The following is a 20,743-nucleotide window of genomic DNA, read 5'->3' on the forward strand; positions in this document are numbered from 1 at the left end:
CCTGAACAATTCAACCTTGAAGAATTCACTGGGACTTTTTGCTTCAATCACAAATAATATCATTTTTTAAGAGCGTGATACTGTCCCATCCAGGGTGGTGGTACTGCTGAATTAATCTACAGTTAACAGGAGAGACTTCTTAATCTTGCCTAGAATTTATTGAGATAATGTATATTTCCATCCATGGTATGCTTCTAGAATTGCGTAAACAAGAAAAGTTGTTCAATTTCTTTTGTTTTCCCATTCAAATCATACTTAAAAACTAATCAGAATAACAATTATTTTTGGTTTAATTAGAAAATCTTAATTAACAACAAAGACTTAACCTTAATATTTTGGTTTCCAAAAATATTTTAAAAATTAACACCATCTGAATAAATAAGACAATCTTTTTAGACCTCAAGGCAGGATTACCGATGCAGGCAGACGGAGTTATTAAACACATTCTAAATTAAACGCCTCTATGAATTTTATACTGAAATATATTGTGATAGTTTTGCATGCCAAATGTGACATTTTGTGTTTTAGATTCATCTTCTGTAGTAATTTTGGAAATGTCATACAAACAAAGATTTTGTCATTTTCCGATGGAATTACCCTGCATGGTCGCCTAGCCATCTCTGTACCGGCTCTTGTGGTTGTTTCAAGTTAGCAAGCCATAAAGAATCTTTATCTCTCCGAAACACAGCAATTTGGAAGATAATCGAATGGTGACCAGGGGGCAGAAATGCCAGGCTGAGGAATTATACCACAATCTCTCTTGCATTTACAACCTCTGTCAAGCACATGTCAGGCAGAGTAGGAGAAGGGGAATGCAGATTCGTCAAATCTCAAGCCTATGTCATTCACATGGTGGCAGGTACCATGTACAGCTGAGACTGAGTCTGGTCATATTGGTACCCTGTGATGAAGAATACCACATATGTTTCCATGGACAGCTTTTGGCCTGTGGTTTAGCATGGAATTAGTGTCATAAACATTTAGTAAGACCTGCTTTCTCTGAAGAACCCCTTAGAAGGAAAAGAACAGGTAAGGATAGTCACACAGTGGATGCCATCATCTAATATTTTGCATCAGGAGAAGCCAGTCGAGAGTGCTCACCTTGTAGCAAGCACCTTCTGCTCTTTGGGATTCTTTAGTTGCTTCTGGAAATGAGCACTGCTCCATGAGACTGCCCTTTGTGTAAAAATTCCCATCTGCAGTGCACAGCTGACTTGGAGCAGCAGGTAGGAGAAGGAATTAAAAAGAAAGAAAAGATGTTGAAAAGAGACATGAAGAAAAGCTTTGCCTCATGGTCGCGAGACGGCAGGAACTGACCTACTCTGGTGATGGAATGGCCAGACACCCAAATAGTGATGCCATAAACCCCATCCAAGGACTGAGGAATCTGAAGGCAGACATCCACGGCTGGGCCCCTGGTGGAGCACTGGGAGTCTAATTAGTGAGTATGAAGAGGATTTATATGAGCGAGAATTGTTGAAGCCAAGGTTGGATAAAGCACCGGGATAAATAACCAAATGAATGGAAGCACAGGATCTATGAACCAAAGGCTGAGGGGCCCCCAACTGGATCAGGCCACCTGAACGGGTGAGACAGTCAGTTGGCTTGATCTGTTTGGGAGGCAGCTGTGCATTGGTGCCAGGTCCTGGGCTCGTTGCATGAGTTGGCTGTTTGAATCCTGGGACTTATGCAGGGACACTTGGCTCGGTCTGGGAGGGGGGAATGGACCTGCCTGGACTGAGTCTACCAGGTCAACCCCGGTCCTCGGGGGAGACCTTGATCTGGAGGAGGTGGGAATGGGGGGTGGGCTGGGGGGAGGGGTGGGCGAGAGGGGGAGAACAGGGGATTCTGTGGCTATTATGTTGAACTGAATGGTGTTGTAAAATAATAATAATAATAATAATAATAATAATAAAAAAAGAAAGAAAAGCTTTGCCTCTAGATTCATAATACAGTATGATGTTCTCCTTAAGTATTTTCTTGGATTAAATAAGAATTATAAATGCCACATTGCAGGTGTTGCACTTGGTTCAAGCAATGTCTTTGAAGTACAGTCCCATAAAATATATGACATGCTATATAAGCTACTGAGCTCCCAGCAATTAAAGTGTCAGTTGTTTCAGAAATAACCAAGAAGTCAAATGCAGTTGTCTTCTCTTATCTGAAGGAAATCAGCTCGGGGACTCCCTGTGAATGCCAGAATCCAAAGAGGTTCATGTCCCTTATATAATAATGCCATAGTTAAAATATATGCACATATACCATATTTTTTCAATATTTGTTTTGTTTTAATTGTGTGTACACATACATACACATGCATATGCATGCCTGTGACTGCAGACTCTCTTGGAGATCAGAAGAGGGCATCAGATCCCTTGGAGCTAGAGTTACAGGTAACTGAGTCACACCGTGTAGGTGCTGGAAAGCGAACTCTGGTACTGTGCACGCCCTCTCAAGCCTGTGAATGACTTTCCAACGCTACTTCTTACCATATACTTAAATAATCTCTAGATCACTGGTTCTTAATCTTCCTAATGCTGCAGCCCTTTAATATATTTCCTCATGTTGTAGCGACCCCCAACAATAAAATTATTTTCAACTGCTTCTTCGTAACTATAATTTTGCTACTGTTATGAATCGTAATGGAAATATCTGTGTTTTCTGATGGTCTCAGGTGACTCCTTTGAAAGGGTCATTTTGACCCCAGGGAGTCATGACCTACAGGCTGAGAACCACTGCTCTAGAAAGTTTATTAATAAGACATTTAGTGAATGTAAACTTATATAAATAGCTGCTATACTACATTGTCTCTATAGTATACCAATAAGAGTGAACAGACATACTCAATATGGCTGAAGCCATCATAGATCTAACCACATTTTCCATCTATTAGCACTTGATTGCATAGATGCAGAAACCACAAATGTGGAGGGCCATCTGTGTTTGATAAGATTTCTTGTCATTTAATTTTTTGCTACCCATTCTTCTTTGATCCAACAAATTGTTTATGAAACCTTGAGAAAAGCATTCATTGAAAATAGATGCTTACTGATATGACAAAAACATTTTCTGTCTTTAACACAAGGGCCAGAGATCAATTTCTAATTCTCTCCTTAAAATGCTCTCTGGGTACTTGCCCTCTTATTAATAGCATACTCAATTTATTCAAGATTGTTCTTCATTGTTGACTTTTTTGTTTGTTTGCTTCTCAAGTCCTGACATCATCTGCCTGCCTTCCCAAATGCATTTGAATTAAGAAGGAACTTATCTCCCACTTCTCCTGACTTAAGCTTAATTCCATCAGCAGGGCCATCTGTGACAATGACTGTAGCCCCACCAGAGGAATAGCCTTTTGGGGTCTCACTGCTGATTCAGTCTCTGTGATACAAATTATCTCCCTTAATGTGGTTAGAGCTACATTGACACAGGGGTTCATTAGGACACCCATTTGCTGGCAATCCAATTTCAAATTAAATACACTTTGTTGTAAATTTTATTACTTTTAAACTACTGTATCTATTGTCTTTAATGGCCCTATTATACAGTTATGAAGGTAAACAGATTTCATTAGTAAACATCAAACATCCCATGTTAACCACAGTGAAATGGCTTCCCTCAGTTTCTTTCTTTGTTTCTTTGATACGAATTGCAAGGCGTTCAGAAATATCCCCAAATATTAATCTGAATAATTACATACTATATTCACTATTATCATCTGAGATAAACAAACAAGCAAAATAAATAAATAGAAGAAAATATGGTCCCTGGTAATAAGCCCACTTCCCCCCACCCCTACCCCAGTGAACAGTTTTCTAAAAGTATTTCCTGAAAGTTTAAAAGGAAGAAGCAGGTACCCAGAGACATTGTTGACTTAAGCTCCTGTAAAGCAATTGTGGTCAAGGTCAGAAGCCAGGAGCAGGCATGAGATCCTGTCTGCCTTGAGTCCTGCGTTGATTTAAATGAAAATGGCCCCCATAGGCTCATAGGGAGTGGCACTCCTGGGTGGTGTGGCCTTATTGGAGGAAGTATGTTACTGGGGAAGGGCTTTGGGTTTCAGAAGCCCAAGCCAGGCCCAATGGCACTCTCTCTTCCTGCTGCCTCTAGATCTGTATATAGAACTCTCAGATCCTTCTCTAACACCATGTCTGCCTGTGTACTGCCATGCTTCCCACCATGATGATAACAGACTAAGTCTCTGAAATGGTAAACCAGCCCCAATCAAAATAAAACCCTAAGACAAGTCCTGAGGTAGACCATCATTCCTGTCTTACCCTCTGATGGAGCATTATTAACTTTATGATGGAAATAACAGCCATTCTCTGCATACCTGGGAGGGCAGGTTCTAAGACACTCCCTCCCAGATGCTGAGACCCAGAGATGCTCAAGAGATTTATTTACAATTCTGTGCTATTTGCATAAAGCCTACATATATAAGATCCCTTATAGGTGAAGTTATTTCTACCTGACTTACAATACTGAATATAATGCATTTTTTTATTCAAATAGCTCTGTGCTGTGTTGTTTAGAGACATGACAAGGGGAAACAAACAGCTGTATGTCTTCATTATATTTATTGGGTTTATTTATTTTTTAACAAATACTTCCTTTTTATTATTAGTTATTTCATTTTAAATTTTGTGTGTGTGTGTGTGTGTGTGTGTGTGTGTGTGTGTGTGTGTGTGTGTATGTATGTGTGTGTGTGTAGATATGGGTATGTATATGTGAATGCAGAATCCCTAGAGCCCAGAAGAGGGTATAAGATCACCTAAATCTTGAGTCACAGGTGATTTTGAACCACCCAATGTGTTTAATGGGGACCAAACCTAAGCCTTCTCTGCAAGAGCAGTATTTGCTCTTTACCACTGAGCCATCTTTCCAGCTCCTACAAATAATTTCTATCTAAGGCTGGTTGAGTCTATAAATATGTTCACATTGCAGTTACAAAATTCTGGTTGTGTATGTGCTTAGCTGTGTATTATCAAAACTTTCCTACCCACCTACAGACTATATATAACCTCTGCAAAATACATGCTTCTACTCTTCATAACTAGACAGTTAAATTATTCATTTTAATACAAAGTGAAATTGACACTACACATATTGTTTTCTAACTTCTATTCTCTACTTTGTACACTATATGCGTATTTTTGCTACAACTAGATTTTCAGGCATCTCTGGTGTTTAATTCTGTCTACCACAATTTTTTTAAATTGTCCCTTGTTGTTGGCTATTTATGTTAGTTCCTATTTTTGTTGTTAGCCTGGAATTAGCTATCTCCCATGTAAAGTCTTATAGACTTCCCTGGCAATTTCCATAGTACAAAGTCCTATCATTAGAAACACTGGGTGCATAAAGGATGCTATTCCATTCTCCAGTGGTCTTTAGTTGAGCATAGAAATGACACCTTAGTAATATATAATCCTAACTGCGCAGCCAGTGTCTCAGACACTACGTCATCTTCGCAGGGGACAGGCCCCACCCTGGTGGTTACCCTATTTGCACTGCAGATGGAACACACGATAAGGGAGGTCATAGTAAAGAATGCACAGCAGTCTTCTCTGCATCACCACTACTGACCTTTTTAACCAGGTAACTCTTCGTTGTGGAGGCTGCTCAATGCACTGCCGGGCTATTTAGTGGAATCCTGTCCTCTGCCCACTGAATACTCCTAGACAACCTAGCTAATGCCAGTTTCCATAATCAACATGTTACTAGATGTTGCCAAATGTTCCCTGGGGATGACATTGATCCTTGCTGAGAACCACTAATGTTCTCAGTATGATGCAGCATTGAGTGTTCAGCATGCTCAGAGAAACTCTTTCAGACATTCTCTATTTTTTACCTCAGTCAACCCCCAGGATACCCAACAGGGTGTTATAATTCCTGCCTCACTGACAGGCAACTGATGCTGAAGTATGCTGACAGCCTTGTGAAAAGACACACAGGCAGGCAAATGCTATGAGACTATCCCAGCTGAATGCTGACTCCTACCACACGCTTGCTCTGGCTACAGTGTGGTGAAGTGACTGCTGTGCCCACATCTTGGAGGTTCCTATACTGACCCAAGAATCTGAATATTTTCTGAGAGATCAGTCACACATGGCTCTCAGCTACACCAGCAAGGCTAGAATACCTACCCTCCAACATCTTGGAGATGAAGAATACTGATCTATCCCAGGATGATATGAGGACATAGTTCCCCAAATCCTGACCCTCTAGTTGAATCAACCTAGAGATGCCTATCACCTGCAATCCATCCCTACTTAATTCATAGGAACATACACACACACACACACACACACACACACACACACATGCACACACACGTGCACACTACAGGGTACGAACTCTAGACATTAAGGAACATACTTTTCAAATGGTTCTCCCTTCTTCAAATATGACATGGGAATGTTCTGGCTGAGTCCTTTTCTTTCAAATTTTGAGTCCTGTGTGGAAGAAGAGAGAAATAAAAAGCAAAGTTCATAAAAAATCTATTTAGCACACACTTGAAGTATCTATGGAGTAGCTGGACTTTCTCTAAGAACAGAATATGCCAATCCTTCAAAGTTATGATTCTCTAAAACAAATAAGAACAATGAATTTTTCCTAGGGTAGCCACATTTTCATAAAACCTGATTTTCCTCACTCACATAATTGCTGCCCAGGAAGATACAGGGAGTAGTGGACAGCATAACCAGAAGACAAACAGCTGATGGCTACTAACAGAGATCCCCTTGTCCATTTCTACTCCTTACTAACCAAGCTCCAACCCCAACCCCATCATCCTCACAATCCCCCACTCCTTTTTTTCTCTCTCCTTCTCACACCTTGCATTTTCTCTGAACATAGTGTTCACATGGTTTTACAACATATACATGGACACATGACTAAAGTTATAGAACACTAGAGATGTTACAGTACTTGACTCATGTGCTTCATCATCCAACCCAGCCTGTTTGGGAAGCCGAAGGGAAACAATTACACGAGACCAATAAGCCTCACTTGAGCCTGTGTACATACAGAAGGCCTATTAATATCTGTGCAGATATAATAATAGTAACTCACGTGGGTGTACTCTATGAGGAGGACAGAGAGCTGGACACAGGTGTGAGTTGTTGGCTGGGACCACAGGTTCATGCACCTGTGAGATCCAGATGTTGCATGCTCTTTCATGAAGTCTCAACATCTGGAAACAAGTTCCCATGGGTCTGCACCTATCCCACTAAACTTCTGGTTCCATGCTTTGAATTTTCCTTCTTTTAGTTTCTTTAATCCACTGGTTTATTATGACTCTCAATACATATTAATTACATGTGTTATTGAGTATCTGCCTGATATTTCCATTTTTTTTTTTTCATGAAAGCAGTATATCTCTGTCACTTGGTTTCTCATCCTGCTTCCTGCTGGTGAGTCTAAGGAGCCTGAGATATCCTCATCTGATGGTCCTTTTGGTCTTTTCAGTTGATAGCAGAGGCTCCTTGGCTTTGTGAGTCTTCTGTGGGTTTTACTGACAATGTATTCCTTTGGCAGAGGTGAAAAGAAACATCTAGTGTCTAAGAGGGAAGACCTTCTGAACCTTGGATTTCTATGACAGGAGGTGTGATGTGTTCAACTCTCTAGAAATCTAGTAAGGTTTGATTGAGAGGACATGGACAGTCCTTCAACCTTTCAGTGTGTCTTTGCTCTCCACAAACAGTACTCCAGGGCTTTGTTCGGATTCTTCTGTGGTCCTGAGCCACAGTCTTCATTGATTTCTGTGCTGCTTGCTGTCTGAGAGGCTGAGAGCGTCACAACCTTCAAGGCTTAACTTGTTTTGTTTGACTACCCCTAGTTTATCTCTGTCTCATCAATTTTTCTACCAAAAGCAACAAGAATCTACCAGGCAGCGCAAACCAGCCTCTGGTTTAAAACCTCACTGTTACTACTGCCTGTTTGCTAGGTACATTTTCCATTTTCCTCAGAACTGTAGGCAGCTGGCTGCCAGTCTCTCTGACACACCCTCAGAAGGATTTTATTTTCTCTGTTTTACAGTGAAATTGTGATCAGCTCCCCACACAGGAAGGCTTCACCCCACTTGGGGAAGACCACTAGGCTTCTTGTCACATTCTTCTTGAGGTAATTCAGCCCTTCACTCATGTTATCCTAAAAGATCACTGTGCATCTCCAGGGGGATAGAGGACTTGGGTTTTGTGATAATGGTTTCTCAATGTTAGAGCCAAGATCCAATTAGAGTCATTGCCCACAGTCCAAGCATAGTGAAGTCTAAGACTCCAGGATTGCCTGAGACCAGAGACAGCAGGGACTCATATACATAGCTTTTTAACTATGCTCCTGCTGCACTGGAGATAAGCTAAAGATGGTATAAGTCCAATGATATGTATGCATGCAATGGTCATCTCAGAACCCTTTATCTCATATAATTACTAAAAATGTTAATCAGAAGGATCCACAAACATCCATTATAAAGGATAAGAAATTCAGAAGTCTATAAATTGTTAGTAAAGAGATTTTACCAGGATTTTACATAAATCTTACATAAGCAGATACACACACACACACACACACACACACATATATATATATATATATATATATATATATATATATATATACAGCAAATCATCTGTACATTAAAATTCCACACATCACACTTGGTAAAGTCTCAGTAACAAAATTAAATTATTAAATATTAAAATGGCCTTGGAATTCACTGTCAAATCTTCAATGTCTTCAAATAATATAAATATTTACATGAGTTATGTCACCAATTTTACATGAAATATTTTCTATGGTCATAAAGCATTTTAATGTTTTTTTCTAAAGAATTATACATATTTAAGTATATATTTACCACTAAGGTTGACATAGTAAACCTTAATATATCAATCATGCATACATATTATTCTTTCATATGCCAAATTTATGTATGTGTGGTATAATTAATAACTCTACTCTGGTTATTGAAATAAATTCCATTGAATTAAATTCAAAGTTAAAGTTTTAAGTAATAAGAAATAACAAAATATTCTTTAATTTTTTTTTTACTTTTTTGAGATTATAATATAATTACATTTTTTCCACTTCCCTTTCCTTCTTCTACAACTTCTCATATATTCTTCCTTGCTTGCTTTCAAAATCATGGCCTCTTTTTCATTGATTTCTGTTACATACACACTGCTACCTGTATGTATGTTTGCAGGGCTGATATTGGTATTAGTTAAGCAATTTGTGTGCTCTTCCTGGATAAGACTATTCCTCCCATTCCTTAGTTGCCTGTACTTTTTTGTGTAGGACTGAAGCCTCCTGGGCTTTGCCCACCCACATTAGCATGTCTATCAATTTCATCCTTGTTCCACTATGTTTAGGCAGGCATGTTGGAGAGACTTTAAGAGTGTAGCTTCTGACATTCTGAGGAGACATAATCTCATAGTAAATTATCTGTTTCTCTGGCTCTTAGAATCTTTCAAGAAAAGAATAGATAAAAGAAAAATGTGGTACATTTACACAGTGGAGTATTACTCGGCTGTTAAAAAAATGACAACATGAAATTTGCAGGCAAATGGATGGAATTAGAAAAATCATCCTAATTGATGTAATCCAGACCCACAAAGATAATATGGTATGTATGTACTTTCATGTGAATAGTAGATATAGAGAAAGGGACTAGGTGGGAAAGATGTGGCTCTCCCTAGAAGGAGGAAGCAGAATAGATTTTATGGTTAGACTGGGGACTGGGTAGGGGTCGAATGGGAGGATCAAGTGAGGAAGGAAGGGGAGACAGACTCGAAGGAAGGAATGTGGGGAGAGACAACTAGAATTAAGGGGCATCTGAGGGTTAGTATGGAACCCTAGTGCAGAGAAACTTCCTAAAATATATGAGGATGATCTTACTGAAGTCTCCAAATAATGGGGGAGATGGAGTTCCAAATGACCAGCTCTTGTCACCAAATGAAACTTGTAATACCAGGACTAGGTTATATCCAATTGAGTTGCTGGTAAAAAGGATCTCATGGAAATCCACAAACAACCCAAACTATTGCCAAGACAATAGGTTGCTCTCCAAAAACTGACAGCAAGACCCCATTGCTGAACACATTATACAACTCACTGAACATGGAGATGTTGAGCTGGTGCCTACATAGAGTCTTCACGCCTACATTTCATTGTCTTTGGTTCAAGAACATATTCTGCATGGTATCAAGAGAGAAACGTATACACCAAGTCAGCCACACAACTTTTATCTACAATGATGTACTACCTGCAAAATATGCTAGGGCAATGGTGGTACAAATATTGTGGGAGTAACCAACCAATACCTGATATCACTTCATGAGATGGAACCCACATCTGGTACTCCTTAGGTGACTACGAACCAGAGACTAGATAGCTCAGAGATCTAGGGTTAAACCAAATAAATATTGGTCTTTAAAACACAGTGATAAAATGACTCCTAGCCAACTTGAGATCCAAGCACATCTCCAAGTGTTTTATCCACCCCACAATGTAAACATAGTCTACTAACATGCAAAACCAGCCATGCAGAGGTGATATCAAGATCTGCATCCAGCATTAGAAGTAGCTGGGATGCTGTAGGCTATGGCTGCAGTGATCTCCAAGGGCCTGTGTGGCTAAACACAGTGAAATAAATATGGGGAGTAAATTTACTAGGCAACCTGGTGTGAGCAGAGTCCAGAGATTCCCTTTTCAAGAGAACATTTTTCAAGTAAGTTTACCATCTCAAACCATGAGCCTATGGGTTGAAGTCTGTATACTTCCTGAGAGCCCCTCACGGATCCTTCCTGTTACCCTTATGTAAAGTACTCAGCTCCTTTGTAATACTGATATTTTCTTTAGAAACCATGCTTTATTGGCTGGGGAGATAGATTGGTAGGTAGAGTACTTGCTAAGAAGACATGATGACCTAACTTTGGATTCCTAGCACCTCCACTGTCTTAGTTAGGGTTTCTGTTGCTGTAACAAAACACCATGATCAAAAATCAAATTGGGGGAGGAAAGGGTGTATTTGAAATACACTTCAGCACTGCTGTTCATCACTGAGGGGCATTGGGATAGGAACTCAAACAAGGCAGGATCCTGGAAGCAGGAGATAATGCAGAGGCCATGGAGGAGAGCTGCTTACTGGCTTGCTTCCCCTAGGTTTCTCAGCCTGTTTTTATGGAATCCAGGACCATCAGCCCAGGGATGGCACCACCCACCATGGGCTAGGCCCCCTCACATTGATCACTAATTCAGAAAATGCCTTACAGCTAGATCTCATGGAGGCATTTCCTCAGCTGAGGCTCCTTTTGCTCTGATGACTCTAGCTTGTGTCAAGTTGATATACAGAATTACGCAGTACACCGACAAAAAGCCAGACATAGTACTGTATGCCTGTAATCCTAGTGCTGGAGGCGCAGAGACAGAGGATCTCTGGGACTTGTTAGTCAGCTCTTATAGCAAAATCACTGGGCTCCAGGTTCAATGAGAAACCTTGTCTCAAAAAATAATGTGGAGAGTAACTGAGGAAAACACTCAAAGTCAAACTTTGGCCTCCATATGATACCCCCCACACACACACATACCCACCCCATATACATAGGTTCCCAAATACATCTCATACAAATAAGAAAGAGAATGTAAAATTAGCAACAATGTTATTGTAGCCTAAACTTAATAACAATTTGTCAGACCAAGTTACAGAGGTCTTCTTCTGCTCTGCTTCTTGCTCCTAATTTGCACTATAAACTTGCCTAGGAATAGGTAGAAAGAATGACATTATGGTAAAGATGAACTGCCTTGCAAGTTCCTCATACAAATTAATTAGCACATCACTCAGCATCAACTTAGCATCCCCTGAAGTCTCAGGGCAAGGACAAATTATAGATAAATTATTTTCTACAATTTAATGCAAATGACCTATATTCCCAAACAAGCCCCCATCTCCATTTGAAACCTAAAGACCACAGTTTTTACTATCAATCATACCAGAATTCCAGTCTTCTGAGTTATCACCAGAACTATTCATTAAGCTTAAATCATATTGATCTATAGCTTTTCTATCTTGCATCTCTAAATTTTTCAGATTTCTTGCACAAACTGCTTATAAAGCTTTTGAATTGTTTTCAGGAATACTCACAGCAACAATTCCACATTGGGTGCCAATTTTCTTGGCCAGTCAGATGTTTTGTCACTGTGGCAACACAGCATAAGCACCCTAAGGAGAAATGTTTACTTTGGCATACAATCCCCGGGGTTTCTGTTAATAGCGGGGATAGTGTGTCAGCCCAGAGCAGCTCATTTCATAGCATGCAGGAAGCAGAGAGAGAGAATGCTTGCCCTGGCTTTATCTGGCATTTTCCTCTTCCCTCTTGGATCCCAGGCTATGGGATGGTGCTACTCCTTTTAAAAGTGGGTCAGTCTTCTCTGGAAACACCTTCACAGCCATGTCCAGTGATGTGCTTTACTTACCTCCGGGCACTTCTCAATCCAACCAATTTGAGAAGAAATATTAATTATTAGATATAGGATTTATGCTATATAATTAAGAGCCCTGACAAAATAATTTCGATTGAACAATTAACCTTAGATAGTCTCAATATTTTTTTAAATATGTGATAGAATAAAGAAACAAATGAAGCAGATACACAATCCTCCATGGGGGATTTACATCACAACAGGAATTACCTGACACATAGTTTCTATGATTCTACTTCCTAGTGTTGATTTTTATTAGCCTTTACTTTAAAAAAAAATAGCAAAAAAGCATCAAAACTCCAAATTAATTAACTAAAATATATAAAGAAATGTTATACATAAGTTCATACCATGCAAGTTATCTTTAGTTTGCCTTTTCATTCTTAGTTAGAGTTTCTGTTGTTATGAAGAGACACCATGACCCTGGCAACTCTTATAAAGAAAAACATTTAATTGGGGTGGCTTACATTTCAGAGACTTCGTGCATTATCAACATGGTGCGACATGGTGGCATGTAGGAAGATATGGTGCTGGAGCTGAGAGTTCTTACATTTTGAGCCAAAAACAACAGGAAGTGGTCTGTCTGACTGGGCGTGACTTCAGCATATATGAGGCCTCAAAACCTGCCTCCACCATGACACACTTCCTCCAACAAGAACACACCTACTTCAACAAGGCCACACTTCCTAACAGTGCTACTCTCTTTGGGGGGCATTTTCTTTCAAAACATCACACATGCCATACTATCCTGCCCTTGGAGCTAATGAAGATCACATCCCAGAACGAAGAAAGGATATTTTCATCAGTCAGTTTTGCACAGTATAATATAAGCACAAAATACCTTGTGCTTATAAAGAAAGCTTTGGTTTAAATCACAGTTTTGGAGTTCTAAGGGCCAACATCTCTTCAGCTGTTAACAAAACTTCTGTTAGCTGTATTACAGGTCACGGAAGTGGGAAAGGGCAACATCCACATGCAGAAATGTCCACAACAGTAGGGCAGATTGGCTTTCTAACAATCCACTCTTACAGTACTACCCTATTTCCAAGAAAGCCATAACTCTAGTGGACAACCCTAGATCCAACCCTAATCTGCCCCTGTGATGGTACCCTATGTTCTAATTGCCTCTTAACCAGTTTCATACCTCAGAGGCTTCACCATTACCCAGAATCTGGAGACCCAGCATCCTTCGCATGAACCTTTGGGATTTCAGTTTAATAACAACCTAATTATAGCAGTGATCTATCAGTACATACAGGAATATGCAAAAAGATATAGATCAAGAAAATACATAATTGTAATGTGATTCTCAGAAATGTATAATCAGATACAAAAATAATAACTTGAGGTGGCACAGAGAGGTGTGAAACCTAAGGATTGATGAGAACATTATATAATAAGCTCATGAAACTGCACTCCTGACAGATTTCCCCGAATTTATTGAATCTTTAAGCTATTTTTAAATAACTGCTTTATGGGACATACCTTAAAGCACAAAAGGAAAAAATATGTTTCTAATGTTAAACATAAAGTCACGCTTTCTGCCTTTCAACTAAATAATGTAACTACCAATGACCTAATGGCATCCAAACTGTTTCTCCACATATCCTGTCTTTTTTTATAGAAACAGTATCAGGGAAAACAAAATGAAATATTCAAAGATGAATAATTGCTTCCAGGAGGAAGCAGTGGTCAAGTGTATCTATAGGATGTCTGCAGCACAGCTAATCCAGTCAGTATGTCAGGCCAGCTTGCTGGACAGAAGAACAGCTGCAGTATATGCTTCTGATTGGGTACCACTAGACAAACATGTGGTAAAGGATGTTTAAGGGCAAATTGGGGAAGTTGGAGCACAAACTGAATACTGCATAAAATGACTATGAATTTTATTAACTATGTTGATGTTTTTTGGGTTGGATTCTTATGCATAAGGAAGTTTAAGCTTTTGGATTTACTCTGCATGCTTTTTATAAAACTAACAGCCATTCATGAGCTCCCCCTCTTCTGGAAATACCCAGAAGTTTCTTATTAAGCAGCTACAGGGACCTCCTCCAAGGCCAGCAGTAGAACAAGTTAGGGGAAATGGGAACCAGGCAGAGAAATATAAATATTTTATTTTCAACTTAACCTTTGGGAATATATTTCTTAAAGTAAGGTAGAGTATTTGGGCATGGAATATTCGGTCAGGGAGTCACATATCTTTACATTGCAATCCTCACCCTGCAGTTCAGCATCTTTCCTCCAGTCATGCTTTGTTTTGTTTCTTCCTGTACATTTCTGTAATGTGGCTATGCTGGATCAAATCTCTCTTCTAAATTCCACCCCTCGCCCAAAGAAGGAAAAACCTGTAGCTTAGAACCGATGTGTGCCTTTGGAATACTGTATACATTTGCTTCCATTCCATTTTTGTTTGAGATAGGGTCACTCACTGTAGCCAGAGATATCTTCTGCCTCAGTTCCACAAGCTGGGATTGCAAGCATGCACCAACATGCTCTCTCTAGACTATTTTTCTGAACTTCATTTCATTAAAATTTCATCAAAAAAGAATTAAACACCACAGTTTTGAACATAGGTTTTGCAAACATATTTTGTTGATAGATGCTATCTTCTTTCAAAGTGAATGGAAAACTAGACAGAGGGGGGAAAGCCATCACAGAAGTCACCAAGAGACTGTAACAAAGTCCCACCACCCTAGCAAAGCTGCTACAGTCGCAAAGTCCTACTGAGTAATGCAATGGGATAGAACCACCACTGGTCATTTCCTTACCTAACTAGAAAAAGATGTCAAAGACTTAGAATTTCAAGTTCTTTACAAAAAGTATCCATAGCCTTATTTTTCATGTAGGATATGATTTTAACTAAAAATTCTAAAATATGAATTACTCACTGCATTCCACAAACTTGTTACTTTCAGGTCACAGATGATCAATGTTGGTTAAGCAAATTTCAGCTTAGGGGTAGTAAAGGGATAACAACAATATACATCTAAAAAAGATCTTTTATAGGTTATTTCCACTAAAAGAGGTAAAAATAAGGAAAATGTATGAGGTAGCTTCGTTGACATTTACTAATTTTTGCTCCAAGAACAGCATATACATGGGTATTTTCAAACATACAGGTTATTAACTTTTGGCACTATGTATACTCATGATACTTAAGTTATTCATCTTAAGGAAGAATTAGTATTTCTATTCTAATAGCAAATGTGAATCCTTGTTAGGGATGAGCAAATTCATAGCCCACCTTATGTATATGAACTATTGAAAAGTTCACTATACAACAAGAATCATCCAGAAGTTTCATGTGTGGGGAACTTCTCTTGCAATAGTAGAACCACAAGTGCAAGTATCAACAGAGGAATCAACATATACCATTCCAAATAACACATAAAGATGCTTTAGAAATCATGTCAAAGAGCCAAGTAAAATTCCAGGGCAGTTGTTCTTCTCAACCTGTGGGTTGTGACCCCTTTGTGGGTCAAACAACCCTTTCACAGGAGTCACATGCCAGATATTCTGTACAACAGACATTCATGTCATGATTCCTAACAGTAGCAAAATTACAGTTATGAAGTAGCAACAAAAATAATTTTATTTTTGGGGGTCACCACCATGAGGAACTGTGTTAAATGGTTACAGTATTAGGAAGGTTGAGAACCGTTGCCATAGAGGGATCCTCTGGTATCTGAACCGAATAGGCAAGAATCTCTTTAGGAAATAGTGACATTACACCTATCTCCACCATTAAGTCATTCAATGCTCTAATTTCATATAAAATTATTTTCATTTTAGGTACTTAATAAATGGTTCTCCTTTGGTATTAATTTAACACATATGCAAGTACCTATTATGTAGGGAACAAGTCTTCATTTATAAGAAAACTATGACTAAAGCAGAGCCACAAAAATATATTTGAGTAATGGTATATATAGTACAGGATTAAATGCTGAATCGGTAGGAGCTGGTAGGAATTTCCTTACTAATACAGATACTGGGCTATTGCATAGCTTAATAGCTAATACTTTTAATATTCCATCATAATTCATTGGACTTGTTGTACAGTATAATATGATATGGGTTACTGATTAGAATACTGATATCTAAGAAATTAGGTGAATTGTCTGAGGTGGCATATGTCACAACAGCTATTGCCATTCTTTTTGGTTACCCCTAAAATCTGATGGTGAGACTCTATTGCTAAAGACACCCCACACTTAAGTCACAACACAAGGAAAAATTAAGGGGGTACTGGCCTCAAAGTTCATCCCTACTGGCTAGCTTTCATGATGCTGAAAGGTACTGTGTATGCTACAGGAAGAGAAAAAGCAATCATCAGTCTTACTCATCTGAGAAACCTGTGAGCTATGTCAGCAACCAGCCGGGCAGGGTATGCCTGTTGACACAATCATAGAAACAATGTTTAGGGAGTAAATAGGCCCATTCTGACTGTATTTGGGGCCTACTCTACAACACAGAACTCATCTTGGTGGCATGGCAAGACATTGGAGTCAAGAACCCAATGACTAGATAGGTCATAGGGCCTGGGGGAGAACCTACTACTATTATTCTGCTAAATGAGTGTAGGATTAAACTGACTCTTACTGACTTATTCTTTAGACTCATAGGTTAGTGCATCTCTAAGTATTCATCAGAAAAGCTTCTTTTTGCTATAGATAACCACACAGGAACCCAAAACTGGTGTGCATGAAGAGAATAAGAGATTGCTGAGTAGTTAGTCCTAAATGGGTTGGTTGTGTATGTCACACTCCCTTGGGATCACCTGAGCAAAGGCAGCAGAAATATTGCAAGAGTCAGAGGTGTAGAGAACTGCAACAAAATAGTGTTTTCTGGGCACAACAAGGCAGCTGTACACTTGAGCTCAGCCATTATAACAGCATATACAATATTAAGCCAGAAAAAAATCCTAAATGGAAGGAGGAAGTGAGCACACAGTCCTACACCTCACTGAGGAGTTATTGACAATAGGTGGTCACTAGGAGAAAGTAATTTTTCTTTAAGAACATGGTCCCTGAGAGGTTATCCAGGTTCCAGTAAACCTTCACCCATGCGTATACCAGCAATGTTGAGTTGACTCCATGGGTTTAACAAAACAACATAGGAAGTTGGCAGGGCATATGGGGTCTACCAAGTCCACAAAACAAGCACACTGGCCATGAAGGAAAAGATGGGCCCATATGAGCAGGTGATGACTTCAGCCCACTCTTCTCATTAAGAGAGAGATCAGACAGATGAAAATTCAACAAAGAAACCACACTGCAATAGCACCATAGATCATAAGGCCTTAATAAACATCTACATTCTGCTAAACATTCCATTCAACAGCTCTGGAGCAAACACCCTTCTCAGCAGCCCAAGAGATGTTCCTAAAAGACAGCATCTTTAAAACCACAATGCAAGTCTTAGCAACTACAAAAGAATCAGAATAACTCTCACAGCCTGTTACATTACAGGGGAATAAAATGAGAAATCAATAGCAAGGAAAATATCAAACTACATAAATGCATGGGAGCTGAATAAAACATTCATAAACAGTAGGCTCTTGAAGAAACTAGAGAGGAACTATAAAAATTCCTAGAAGAAAATACAGTGATCAGAGTATTTGAGTGTTAAACAACAAAGACAAGTGTAAGATGAAGTTCTAAGGCTGTCAGTGCTTACATGAAAAAAAAAATCAGAAAATCTCAGATAATTAACTGAATCGTGTACCTAAAGGCCTTAGAAAAGTAAGAACAAGCAAAACTCAAAATCAGTAGACGAAGAGCAAACAAGGAGGACTGGGGCAGAAATTAGAAAAAGGGAGAATAAAAGAACAATACAAAGATCCGATGGAACAATAGATGATTCCCTCAAAAGACAAAACAGACCTACCCTTTGCTAAGCTAACCAAAGGAGAAAAGATATGAAACAATGGAATTAAATAAGAAGAATGGAGCATTACAACAAATACAGATGAAATAGAGAGGCTCATTAGGGAGTATTCTGAAAACTCATGATCCACAAAGCTAGAAAATCTCAAAGAAAAAGATAAACTCTGAGACATATATAACCTACAAAGTTCATTCAGTAGGATATATATAATTTAAAAAGATGCATAGCACACACCAAGATTGAAGCAATAAGTCTCCCAAGAAAGCAAAGGCCAGGGTGGGACAGAAAACCTGCTGGATGCTATCACACTTGCAAAGAACAAACATTGTGCTCTTTGAGTTATTCCACAAGCAGGGAGGAAGCACATACTAGGAGCACAGTCTGCAGTGCCAGCAATATCCTGACGCCAAAATCAAACCAAGACACAACAACCAAAACTCGAGACCAATTTCTCTGGTTAGCATAGATGTAGAATTCTCAACTAAGAACCAGTAAACAGAGCAGAACAACACACTTAAAAGATGACACACAATTACCAAGTTGATTTTATTCTAGGAATGCAAAGGTAATTCGACAACTGTCAATCAAGAAATTTAACACCGTGCTTAAACTCGGGGTTAGAAATTACAGTGTCATTGGAAATGGATGCACAAAAAGACCTTGATAAGCCTCATTTTCTTCATGATAAAATCGCTAAAGAAACTAGGAATACAAGAGGCACACCTCAGCATACATAATAACAGCTGTACATAACACAATTAGAGCAGCATTACACTGAAAGCATTTCCTTCAAAATCAAGGAGATTTGGTTCCTGAGAGCAGCCACCCTTAAAGCATTACAGTGTGTGAAGCTCTGACTGGGTAAGAAGGCAAGAGAAAGAAAGAAAAGGGAAAGAAAATGGAAAAGAAAGGAGTCAACAGATCCCTTTTTGAAGATAGCATGATCCTTCAAGTATGCTACAAACTTGGGGCTGGAGAGATGGCTCACCAATCAAGAGCACTTGCTGTTTATTTCAGAGGAAGAGAGTTCAAATCCCAGCACCCAGATCAGACAGCTTACAACTGCCTGTAACTCCAACTCCAGGGGATCCGATGGCCTCTTCCGGTCTCCATAGGTACAGCACACATATGCACAGGCACACATAAATAAAAATAAAGTGATTTTTTAAACCAAATAAATAAATAAACCCTCTAAAACTATTAAATATGATAAACACTATCAGCAATGAGACAGAATACGCAAAGACCAAAAATCAATAGCTTTTCCACTACCAACAACAAAGATATAAAGAAAGAAATCAGAAAAACAACCCCATTCACAGTAAATTTTTTTTTTAAAGTTTAGTAATAAATCTAAGCAAGGAGATGAACAACCCTTGCAATTAAAGCTCTACGAGCTGAGGAAAGAGATTAAAGACTTAGAACATGGAGATAGAACATCTCATATTCTGGGACTTAGAAAATTTATAATGAACTCAGGTACATTTCTGAAAGCCATTTACATACAGGGTTGACTCAAGAACTTTAAAATTCATATGGAAGTCCAAAAGCCCTGGAGCACCCACAGAAATTCTAAGCAGAAAGAGCAATGCTGCAGATATTTCATCTCAGATCACATTAGAGATGTGGCAATGTAAGCACCATGGTACTGATAAGCATAATGGAGGATACACAACGCTGTATGAGCAAGAGTAGCAATGGCCCAAGTTGTTCAATTGTTATGGGAAGTCATAATTGCTATATATGCTCAAAGAAAAAATAAAATGACATTATCATAGACAAGGAAGGAAGAACAAGGCAAGAAAGGTGAGCACACTCTACAAAAGCAAACTCAAAGCTATGTACTGGGGGCAGAGATCATATTAGGTTGGAGACTTTTTGCCTACGTACACTTTTTAAGGAGACCATCCCTCCCCTACTAAACTTTGCACTCAAAAGGCTGAGTTGCCACATCCTCAACTTCTGGGACATGTGATCCAAAATGAGAAAACCAGAAAATGCTCAAGTTGGTTCTCAAAGAGGACTTCAGGTGTAGACCATCTGAGCCGTGATATTAAGCAGACTGAAACACAAACCTTTGAAATAGGAGTCCAAAAAAATTAATCATGTATGAATTTTAATAACCTAAAAATATTTTTATCCACTCCTCTAGGAATTCAGTATTTGTCTGTTTGGCAGGACACTCACTGGGTGCTGAGAAATTTGGAATATTAACTCAAAAAAAAAACAGATGAAATGTGGTCCCAAGGAGGTTCTTCCTGGTTCTGTTTGGGCTCTCTCTTGGCTTCAAGGTGGGGAGCCACAGTTGCAGGGGTCATGCGTTGATAAGGAAATAACCTGGTATATATGAGGCAGCCATTTCTAGACTCTGATGCTTTAG

General features: G+C 39.1%; 1 protein-coding gene across 1 annotated transcript in view; it reads right to left on the reverse strand.

The window, feature by feature from the left end:
* The window catches only part of LOC102916148 (uncharacterized), a gene marked incomplete at its 5' end in the record, with an annotated part of 285,360 nt that overhangs the window by 212,717 nt on the left and 51,900 nt on the right, over nt 1-20,743 (reverse strand). The window contains 2 exons of the mRNA XM_006972859.3: nt 1,102-1,221; nt 6,369-6,446. Of these exons, the coding sequence (XP_006972921.2) occupies nt 1,102-1,221; nt 6,369-6,446 (198 nt within the window). The remainder of the gene's footprint in view (nt 1-1,101; nt 1,222-6,368; nt 6,447-20,743) is intronic.

This window comes from Peromyscus maniculatus, chromosome 5 (genome assembly GCF_049852395.1).
Source record: "Peromyscus maniculatus bairdii isolate BWxNUB_F1_BW_parent chromosome 5, HU_Pman_BW_mat_3.1, whole genome shotgun sequence".
Lineage (NCBI taxonomy): Eukaryota > Metazoa > Chordata > Mammalia > Rodentia > Cricetidae > Peromyscus > Peromyscus maniculatus.